Source organism: Pseudophryne corroboree, chromosome 3 (genome assembly GCF_028390025.1).
Source record: "Pseudophryne corroboree isolate aPseCor3 chromosome 3, aPseCor3.hap2, whole genome shotgun sequence".
In the NCBI taxonomy this organism is placed as follows: domain Eukaryota; kingdom Metazoa; phylum Chordata; class Amphibia; order Anura; family Myobatrachidae; genus Pseudophryne; species Pseudophryne corroboree.
Genome location: NC_086446.1, coordinates 14,287,120 through 14,298,228, shown reverse-complemented (window position 1 = coordinate 14,298,228; position 11,109 = coordinate 14,287,120). Strand labels below are relative to the sequence as shown.

The following is an 11,109-nucleotide window of genomic DNA, read 5'->3' as shown; positions in this document are numbered from 1 at the left end:
CCCCCCACTACTGCCACCCACCCTGTCTCCCCCCACTACTGCCACCCGCTCCGTCTCCCTCCACTACTGCCACCTGCCCCGTCTCCCTCCATTAGTCACCTGCCGTCTCCCCCTACTGCTGCCACCCTCCGTCTTCTTTCACTACTGCCACCCACCCTGTCCCCCCCTACTACCACCGCCCTGTCCTCCCCACTGCTGCCACCTACCCTGTCTCCTTCCACTACTGCCACCCGTCTCCCCCCCACTACTGCCACCACCCTGTCTCCTTCCACTACCGCCACCCACGGTCTCTCCCCCACTATTGCCACCGCCCTGTCTCCCCCTGACATCTAAGCACTGCGTGGGGATTTATGGTACTACTAACAGTCCTTCATCAACAGATGGAAGTAACCAGGGCAGTAAGGAGGCAGAAGCTGCTTCTGGTACATGTACCCTGGTCATGTAGGGCTGGGAGAGTCAGTAAGATTCTGTAATAGGGTGCCTACAGTAAATCAGTAAGGATAGCAGATGCTGCTTATTAGCAGAATTTGCAATCCTTTTTCTAGCGTGCTAGGGGCCACTCATCGCAGGGAAAGGCCACCCCAGTATGCTGACCGGCGCCTCCCCCCCTTGATGAAGCAGAAATTGCGATCGCTCCACAATTTCTGCTTTATCTTAGAAATTAGTGAAGCATCCTGCCGGCACAGCATAGCCCCACCGCATTCTCCTCGATCGCGACGGCTGCGTGTGATGTCATGCAGCCACCGTGATCACGCCCCCGTTTGTCCACCTCCTGTCCGCACTTGCAAATCTCCATCTTCTTCCTGTAAATGGAGCATTGCCCCCCACCCCGTGACCACCTCTGCCTGATTAACAAGGAGCAATCGCATTTTCTGCTGCCCTCCGCAGAGAATGCAGGCGCATATGCAGGACGGGTGCTGCGCATGCGCCCGCAACTTTTTCTCAATAATTCCGTGTGGATTGCACACTGCAATCCAACCTGAATTAGGCCCAGAGTCACCATTTTACAGTCAGCTGGTGAAGGGAGCAGAGAATGGGTGTTATGTGGCAGGAACGGGCTGAATAGGTAACATCCTGGCTGCTGCATTCTGTACAAGCTGTAAGCGGTGCAATTCTTTTGCTGGGAGACCCAGGTAGAGGACATTACAGTACTCTATGAGTGATGATACAAGTGCATGTATGACTGTAGGTAGATCTTCTGAAGGAAATAAGTGCTGGAGTCTGGCTATGTTCCTCAGATGAGGATCTGATTGTGGCTGATACCCGATATCTGTCATTCCACCATCTAGGACACCAAGATTCCACACAGGATCAGCATTTTGTAACTCTGAACCCCCAAGCGTAAGTCTGGTTGGTTTGCAAAGCTGAGCTGTAGCCCTGCCCTTTGTTGGTGAGCTTCTATCATAAGGATCTGTTTCACTAGGACGGAGTCACAGGCAACTGGCATCACCCACACCTGGAGCTCAGCTAGACAACCATTTAGGATTGGTACTGGGTTCTCAGTACCTGGAGCAAAAGGCAGGTCATCTGCATAGCAGTGGTAGATATGGACATGACGTCTGATAATTATACCCAGTGGTAGCATGTATATTGCAAAAAGCATAAGAGATAGGATAAGAACCTTGAAGAACATTACATGGCAATAAGTAGTATACTCCAGAAGACTAAAATGGTTCCTCACCTGAGTGACGTCTATTGTGTGCGACAAGAGCCGATTTATTTCTCAGAACATGGAAACGGTCTCTCACCTGTGTGACTTTGCTGATGTGTAACAAGTTGTGATTTCCGGATAAAACATTTCCCACACTCAGAGCAAGAAAATGGCTTCTCACCTGTGTGACTTCTGTTATGTCTAACCAGATCTGATTTGTGTGCAAAACATTTCCCACACTCAGAACATGGAAATAGATAATCACCTGTGTGACTTCGCTGATGTATAACAAGTTGTGATTTCCAGGTAAAACATTTCTCACACTCAGAGCAAGAAAATGGCTTCTCACCTGTGTGACTTATGTTATGTCTAACAAGTTCTGATTTGTGTGCAAAACATTTCCCACATTCAGAACATGGAAATGACTTCTCACCTGTGTGACTTAGCTGATGTGTAACAAGTTGTGATTTCCAGGTAAAACATTTTCCGCACTCAGAACATGGTAGTGGTTTCTCACCTGTGTGACTTCGCAGATGTGTGACAAGTTGCGATTTCCGGATAAAACATTTCCCGCACTCAGAACATGGAAACGGTCTCTCACCTGTGTGACTTTGCTGATGTGTAACAAGTTGTGATTTCCGGATAAAACATTTCCCACACTCAGAGCAAGAAAATGGCTTCTCACCTGTGTGACTTCTGTTATGTCTAACAAGATCTGATTTCTGTGCAAAACATTTCCCACACTCAGAACATGGAAACAGATAATCACCTGTGTGACTTCGCTGATGTGTAACAAGTTGTGATTTCCGGGTAAAACATTTCCCGCACTCAGAGCAAGAAAATGGCTTCTCACCTGTGTGACTTATGTTATGTCTAACAAGTTCTGATTTGTGTGCAAAACATTTCCCACATTCAGAACATGGAAATGACTTCTCACCTGTGTGACTTAGCTGATGTGTAACAAGTTGTGATTTCCAGGTAAAACATTTTCCGCACTCAGAACATGGTAGTGGTTTCTCACCTGTGTGACTTCGCTGATGTGTAACAAGTTGTGATTTCTGGATAAAACATTTCCCGCACTCAGAGCAAGAAAATGGCTTCTCACCTGTGTGACTTCTGTTATGTCTAACAAGTTCTGATTTGTGTGCAAAACATTTCCCACACTCAGAACATGGAAACAGTCTCTCACCTGTGTGACTTCGCTGATGTATAACAAGTTGTGATTTCCAGGTAAAACATTTTCCGCACTCAGAGCAAGGAAATTGATTCTCACCTGTGTGACTTCTCTTATGTGCAATCAAGAGTTGTTTTGTATGTAAAACATTTCCCACACTCAGAACAGGAATATGGTTTTTCACCTGTATGTATTCTCTTATGTATTACAAGTGTTTTGTATGTAAAACATTTCCCACACTCAGAACATGGAAATGACTTCTCACCTGTGTGACTTCGATGATGTGTAATTAGATCTGATTTCTGTGTAAAACATTTCCCACACTCAGAACATGGAAGTGGCCTCTCATCTGCCTTAGCTGGTTGATGGGTAATAAGATTTGTGTTCTGTGTAAAACATTTGGCATCTATAGAACAGGGAAACCCTGTATCTACTAACAGAGCTGTAACAGATGCACCAATATCAGAGTGATCAGGAGAACATTTCCCAGGATCAGAGGGACCAGCTGATAGAGCTGGATGTATAATTGGGGTAATAGGATCATCTCTTGGAGAATCCGGTCTACTGTCATTATCTTTTATTTCACAATCCGGGGATAACATTAGATGTCCTTCGGAGATATTCCTGCTTGTGTGTCCATCTGCTGGAAGTAAAATACATTATGGAAATGTGAAATTTTCTGTAACAATATTAATCTTGTAAACAATAGGAGAAGACGACTCTCTGGGACACTTAATTGTAAATGTGTGTATATTAAAACATATTTTTTAATGAAGGCTTTATAATATTGTGTCTCAGACTATCATTGTGTCCACCCTCCTGAGAACACTCACAATAACAAATGTAATATTATAATAAGACTTAGATATATCTCTCTTGTACTGGTAACTAACCATGAAGTATAAATGGAGATGTAGTCACTCGCCAAGTCCTATGTCAGCACCAATGTAAAACAATGGATGGGGAACATATCGTATGAATTGGAGATTCTAGATGAACAATAACATCAGTCATATGAGCTGATGGATCAGAGAAATGTCTCCTAACGTTACTCCTGGAAGCATTGGTAAGGTAGCATTCCTTTACGTGTGTGTTCATACGCTGGTAAGCCTGTACATGTGTTACTCACCCTTATATAAGGTATATTGCTATAACAGAGTAGGTGTGGAACAAGGTACTTTACATGCAATACACCATATAATACCCTTCAATCATCATTTGCTAAGTTATAATCCACTTTAACACCCACATAATCAGTGTCTTTCCTCCATACTCTCAATAGTAATAAGGATGTGTATACGGCAAGTACGATACAGAGAATTACATATCAGGATCTATACAGCTGCCGCCATACTTCTGCTTCTCATATGTGTGCTACTGAAAGCAGTGAACATCTGAGTGAGAGTGCAGGGAAGACAGCAGAGTCTGATGAGAAAGAGATTGGATCTGCCTTTGCAGGGATGTACCAAACCGTCACCACTGTAAGTATATAAAATATTAAATAAGAGGGGCGTGGGCGGAGTCCATCCAGACGTGCTTTCTGGAGTTCTCCTCACTAAGTGGCTTCTTATCTACCCTACCTGACAGCTCCCAGCCGCCGCTGGGACCAAGACCTAATCTATTAAGTCCCAGCCCTCCTCCTGTCCTATAGCCGCATAACTCTGCTTGCACCAGCCACCGTTCACCGCCGCGGCCTAGTAAAGCCGCGGGCTGTAATTCGGGGCTGGTTGCGACCAGTCTCTCCTGACTTGGAGATGCTTTTGCCTCGGGCGGGAGTTCACTGTCCCGCACATACGGGTGCGCAGCTCCCGCTACTGCTGGGACAGAACGGGCTGCCCACAGTCCCCGGTGGTGATATTGGGAAGTGAGGTGGCTGCCATTTTGGATCCTAACCCTGGCCATCACATGCTTTGCCTTCTGCATCTGTCTTCAATAAGGTTTGAAATTGATCTAAGCTGCTAAATAAGTGTCCTGACAGCTGGAACGGGGTCACTACACTGAATTGAAGCATTTTCCTGGAGGTGAAACTACCTATTTATATGGTACAACTATATTCTACTTCCTCTCAGTCTACATGCAGAGCATAGTATCAAGAATCATCTGAGCACAGCTCATTACACCGTAATTTATTACAACCTCACAGTATAAAATATTGTGGATTGATTCACGATTATATTTTACCACGTGTGTCTTTCTGTGCTGAGTACTTCACTTCTGTGATCACGCTGACGTCTAGTGGAATTTCTCAGTCATTACTGTGTTATTTAATTTGCATTACATCATGTTTACTTGAAATTGTGGCTCGTATACTCCCGTCACCCCGACTAAGAATGTCATTTTGAACTGAGTCATCTTGATGTAACCTCCTGACAGCGTACTACTGCTGTTTCCAGCTTACCGTGCCTCCAAAAAAGGTTCAAAAGGTACAAAATCGGACCCTCCTGTCCATCTCTTTGGTACCTCGAATTCAGGTGGTCCTTCTGAGACCGCTACAACATCATCTGCTTCTACTTGTAAATGCACAGCCCAGCTGTAATGGCTGAAGACGTCTTAAGACACTCTAGATGGTCCTGTTACTCTACGCTCTATACATTCTCTGTTATTTACATTTAAGGACTGAAATAACCTCAGAACTTAACTCTAATATTCAAGCTTTGAGGTCCGATATCAGTGAGATTGGCCCTCGTACAGATTAAGATGAGAATGTTGCGTCTCACAAAGATCTGATTTCAGCACATGACACCCTTCAGGAAGACATGGTCTCCATTCGTGATAAAGTCATTGATTTAGAAGACTGGTCTCGGAGAAATAATATCAGAATAATGGGCATTCCGGATTCTGTTACAAATGCTGAGCTTTATGATTATGCCATGGACCTCATTCAGAAACTTTTACCGAAGGCTTCTGCCGTGGACCTTCTTACTGATAGGATCCATAGACTCCCAAAGTCCTAACTGGCCTCTATCCAAGCACTGAGGGACACTCTGCTCAGGGTCCACTTTTTTCATATTAAAGAACACATTCTACAGGCTGCTTTGTTTTCCTCATCCACGGCTGAGTGTCTGGATAATCTGCAGCTATATCCGAATATTTCTTCTGTGACACTGGCCAAAAGGCGTCTATTCCACTCAAGGACATGTGCAATACATATGGGGCTTTCCTACTGAGATTATTGTAATGCAAAACGGCGCCTTCACAGTGATACCATCACCTGAGGATGGCCCTGCTGTTCTGAAAGAGTGGGACACTCCTGTTGACAGTCCTTCATGACACTTTAGCTAAACCAATCCCGGAGGAGTTGTCTTCCGTCTCAAAGTAATATGGTAAAGGACTAAGACTGTTGCAGACACTTTGAGAATCTGTTTCCTACTATAACATGTGACAACTGGGACTAAGTTACTGGGCATGGATCTATTTTTGGGCCAGATTTATTTGTTCTTGTTATGGGTATAAAACGTATTTTTTTTATCTTTATTTCCTGTGCTTTTTAATTGCTATAATGTATACGGTCTGATATTCTTTCCACTGTTACTTTTAGTTATTCCTTTCCATAATGCTTAGGTGTTCAGGCAAAGCATGACTGATTCGTCTAACATCCTGTTGCCCTTATAACGGTGTTGGTAGAACCTAAATTGGATATCAGGCCATGTTCTTGGCCTTTACATCCTTTGGATACATTGACATTTGATATTTCTTTGTACAATTGTTACTATGATGACTATATTTTGCACTCTCGTATGGCTACTTGGGGTAGTCGGTGGGTATCTCTTTTAGGCCCGACTGCCACCTTATTCCGCCTTTCTGTCACGGTACACTAGTGACGAAATCTCTAGCTCCTTTATGGACGCTATTTCTGTTTGTCTCCCATTTTTGTTCCCTATTTTATTTATTTTTTGTTATTTGATAGTTTGAAGTATGCACGCACCCTACATACTCTATTGGACTTTACACTGATGATCCTAGAGGTTTCATACCATAATCTGATATCTGTCTATCAACGGTGAAGTTTTTAAGTCTCAATGTAAAAGGTCTCAATTCTCCCTGTAAGAGACGTCTTGCACTAAAATATTTTGCTGACCAGAAGGCGGAGGTGGTGGCCATTCAGGAATCACATGTTCCATTGCACTCTCCCCCTCAGTTTACCAATAACTACCCAACATGCTATATCCCCTGTGGTGTAGCCACCCTTTCTAATAGATCATGCCCCTTTCAACTGGAAAGCAAGTGGGTGGATTGCAATGGTAGATATTGGATTCTAGTTGGGAAAATTCATTATAAATATGTCCCCCTCACTTCTCTCTATGCCCCTAATGCCTGACAGCCCCGATTTCTTTAAAAAAAAAATTCAAAATCTATAAGAAATTGCACTTCTCCTTTTGGGAGATGTTACTCTTGCTCCAGACCCTCATCTTGATAGATCCTCCACTACTGATGAACAGACCAGTGATGCCGCCCGTTCCTCAGCTTCCTCATGCTCCCTTTATTAGCTGAATTTGACCTCTATGATACTCAGAGAATTAGACATCCAGGTGTGCGTGATTATACTTATTACTCTGCTGTACACAGCTCATATTAGAGAATAGACCTTCTTCTAGGTCGTTACAATTGATCCCTCGCATTGATATATTTGTGTATGGGGTGATATTTTTTAAATACTTTTTAGATGCCATTTTGTCCATGTGTAACTCCATTTTGTATATGTATGACCTCATTGCTTTATATATGAACATTTTGTTAGGATTAGTGAGAAGAATATACACAGCTTTTAGGCTGGCTGATTATTATAGATATATGTTCCTGTTATCAGAATCTCAGATGGAAACTGTCTAGTAAGATGTTTGGGGTATGGTGTTCATAAGTAGGTGGAAGGGGACAGTTGTCCAGGATAAGATAAATTATGTTATACTGAAGGACTACTGCACCCAGCATCACAGACCCTGAATGTAATATCTGGTAAGACAATGTTAGCGTATCCTTGCAGGGGTATAAAGCCTAGACAATTACACATAGCAGGTTAGTTCCGATAGCCGGTTCTGTCTGCAGCAGATACAGATTTCTATAAACCCACCTCAGTTTAATAAATTCAGACAGAGTTATTAAAAAGGGACCCTGAGGGCGACTGAACTATATTGTTTAAACTACATAATCGATGACCATCATCTGGGACAGATCTTATAACATCTGAGATAAGAGCTGAGTATAATAATTTGCTCTTGCTATTATTGTAACGGAGTATAACTTGTTATTTGCAGGTTTTCTTTGTTGTAACTTAGAGAAATAAATTCTTATCTTTATAATATGTCCTGTGTCAGTCTCCATATTTATCACATTGTATGCCAGAACCTGGTCACTTGAGTTTTTCTACCGACAACAATTTCATGGTCTGATCCCACCCCTCTGATATGGTCCTGGTCATCTTTTCCCACTACTCCTCCTTTACCACCTTGAAGATTGCAGGATTATATGTTAATGGATGCTGAAGGCACCATAATTTTGCAAGAGGCATTGTCCTCCTACTTAGACGTGAACGCTTCTGAAGATACTTCCATTACTAACCATTGGGGTGACCTTAAGGCCATGGATCAGAAGCCAGAGAAGGCCGTCATCCAAGTGCCAGGGGACAGGTAATCAGCAGGGAAGGTGCAGGATTCTGAATGCAGGTTCCCATAGACAAGCTCAATAAATGTATTATATACCTAAGGCGACGGTAGCAAGACTCAGATGCTGCCAATTCAGTAACAGGAGCCGCTCATTAGCCAATTCCCTGAGGCCGGATGTTACAGGAGCATGTGGATACATGACAGGAGCTGCGCCAGATATTTCCTAAGCATTGTGTCACGTGGCATGAGGAACCCCGAGCCTGTGCCCCAGCAAGCAGCCACACCATGCCACAAATAACACATCCATAGCGTACATAATATAGCATGTAATACCATAGGCAGAGGTACTGCTAGCACACAGTATGGCTGCTGGTGACACAGTGACATGATGTGAGGGGAGAGCAGGAGTATAATAGGGGCTGATGGCGCCTGATGTATGAGATACACCAGAGTGTGTGTGGGGAGGAGACTGGTCAGATCTCTGGGCTGGTAACACACAGAGACATGATGTGAGGGGAGAGCAGGAGTATAATAGGGGCTGATGTATGAGATACACCAGAGAGTGTGGGGAGGAGACTGGTCAGATCTCTGGGCTGGTAACACACAGTGACATGATGTGAGGGGAGAGCAGGAGTATAATAGGGGCTGATGGCTCCTGATGTAAGAGATACACCAGAGAGTATGGGTAGGAGACTGGTCAGATCTCTGGGCTTGTAATACTCAGTGACATGATGTGAGGGGGACAGCAGGAGTATAATAGGGGCTGATGTCTCCTGACTCCCCCACTGGGAAAATACATGTTCCTCATTAGTTTGTACAGAGGAGGGTGTAGGATAAGAGATTGCTGTAGTGACTGAGCAAAGAGAATATGTGACTCTTTTCTGTAATAAGTGTTTATTACTGACCTGTGATGATATCTGTAGGGATTTCCTTCTCCTTACACTGATGATCTTCCCTCACATAGGTCTCCTCTTCTCCCCCTACATCTTCTGACTTCACATCAGTCACATACGTCTCTTCTTCTCCCTCTATATCTTCTGCCTTCATATCAGTTACATACGTCTCTTCTTCTCCCTCTGTATCTTCTGCCTTCATATCAGTCACATACGTCTCTTCTTCTCCCTCTGTATCTTCTGCCTTCATATCAGTCACATACGTCTCTTCTTCTCTCTATATATCTTCTGCCTTTATATCAGTCACATACGTCTCTTCTTCTCCCTCTATATCTTCTGCCTTTATATCAGTCACATACGTCTCTTCTTCTCCCTCTATATCTTCTGCCTTTATATCAGTCACATACGTCTCTTCTTCTCCCTCTATATCTTTTGCCTTCATATCAGTCACATACGTCTCATCTTCTCCCTCTATATCTTCTGCCTTCATATCAGTCACATACGTCTCTTCTTCTCTCTATATATCTTCTGCCTTCATATCAGTCACATATGTCTCTTCTTCTCCCTCTATATCTTCTGCCTTTATATCAGTCACATACGTCTCTTCTTCTCCCTCTGTATCTTCTGCCTTCATATCAGTCACATACGTCTCTTCTTCTCTCTATATATCTTCTGCCTTTAAATCAGTCACATACGTCTCTTCTTCTCTCTCTATATCTTCTGCCTTTATATCAGTCACATACGTCTCTTCTTCTCCCTCTATATCTTCTGCCTTTATATCAGTCACATACGTCTCTTCTTCTCCCTCTATATCTTCTGCCTTTATATCAGTCACATACGTCTCTTCTTCTCCCTCTATATCTTTTGCCTTCATATCAGTCACATACGTCTCATCTTCTCCCACTATATCTTCTGCCTTTATATCAGTCACATACGTCTCTTCTTCTCCCTCTATATCTTCTGCCTTTATATCAGTCACATACGTCTCTTCTTCTCCCTCTATATCTTTTGCCTTCATATAAGTCACATACGTCTCTTCTTCTCTCTATATATCTTCTGCCTTCATATCAGTCACGTACGTCTCTTCTTCTCCCTCTATATCTTCTGCCTTTATATCAGTCACATACGTCTCTTCTTCTCCCTCTGTATCTTCTGCCTTCATATCAGTCACATACGTCTCTTCTTCTCCCTCTATATCTTCTGCCTTTATATCAGTCACATACGTCTCTTCTTCTCCCTCTATATCTTCTGCCTTTATATCAGTCACATACGTCTCTTCTTCTCCCTCTATATCTTCTGTTTTAATATCAGACAGACGTTCTTCCTAAAAAAAAACAAAAAAAACACTATAATGACATTTGCATACAGTCAGATTAAACTGAGGTGAAACAGTATAATACCACAACACCTTATAGAGGGTGCATGTAAATCGTACGTATTCCTCCCACCTACCTGATCCTCCTGTGGGGTCCTGTGATTCTCCTCTGTACAATCCTGGGAATATAGAGGATGGGGACATCTCTCTGCGGTATCTCTGTTACTGGGCCCACCTGTAGGAGACACACAGTGACTGAGTACAGTGTATATATGTGATTATCAGATGATGTGTGTATATAGGGGCCCCCATACCTGCTCTCCCCTGTACAATACATGACAGTCTCCTCTTACCCAGTGATGTGAGGGGCCGGTGATTCTCCATCATCACGTCCTTGTACAGACCCCTGTGTTCCTCTATATACTCCCCCTCCTGCATGGAGACATAGACAGTGACATCCTGACACCTTATAGGAC

General features: G+C 43.4%; 1 protein-coding gene across 1 annotated transcript; it reads right to left on the bottom strand.

Moving 5' to 3' along the window:
* Positions 1-268: 268 nt before the first annotated feature.
* On the bottom strand, positions 269-9,472 carry LOC135055762 (gastrula zinc finger protein XlCGF57.1-like). Its single transcript, XM_063960187.1, has 3 exons — positions 9,331-9,472; positions 3,091-3,399; positions 269-3,029 (listed from the first exon to the last, which is right to left on the bottom strand). The coding sequence occupies exons 1-3, from the start codon at positions 9,470-9,472 to the stop codon at positions 1,717-1,719; spliced, it is 1,764 nt and encodes a 587-aa protein (XP_063816257.1). The 3' UTR covers positions 269-1,716.
* Between the last annotated feature and the right edge of the window lie 1,637 nt (positions 9,473-11,109).

Bases quoted from the DNA above. Each gene is read 5' to 3' on its own strand.
- LOC135055762 (XM_063960187.1), bottom strand. From the start codon at position 9,472: ATGAAGGCAGAAGATATAGAGGGAGAAGAAGAGACGTATGTGACTGAT. The intron at 3,400-9,330 runs GTCAGTAATAAA...GTGAAATAAAAG, and splicing joins CCCTACAGATATCATCACAG to ATAATGACAGTAGACCGGAT. The intron at 3,030-3,090 runs GTGAGAAGTCAT...AACACTTGTAAT, and splicing joins ACATCATCGAAGTCACACAG to ACATAAGAGAATACATACAG.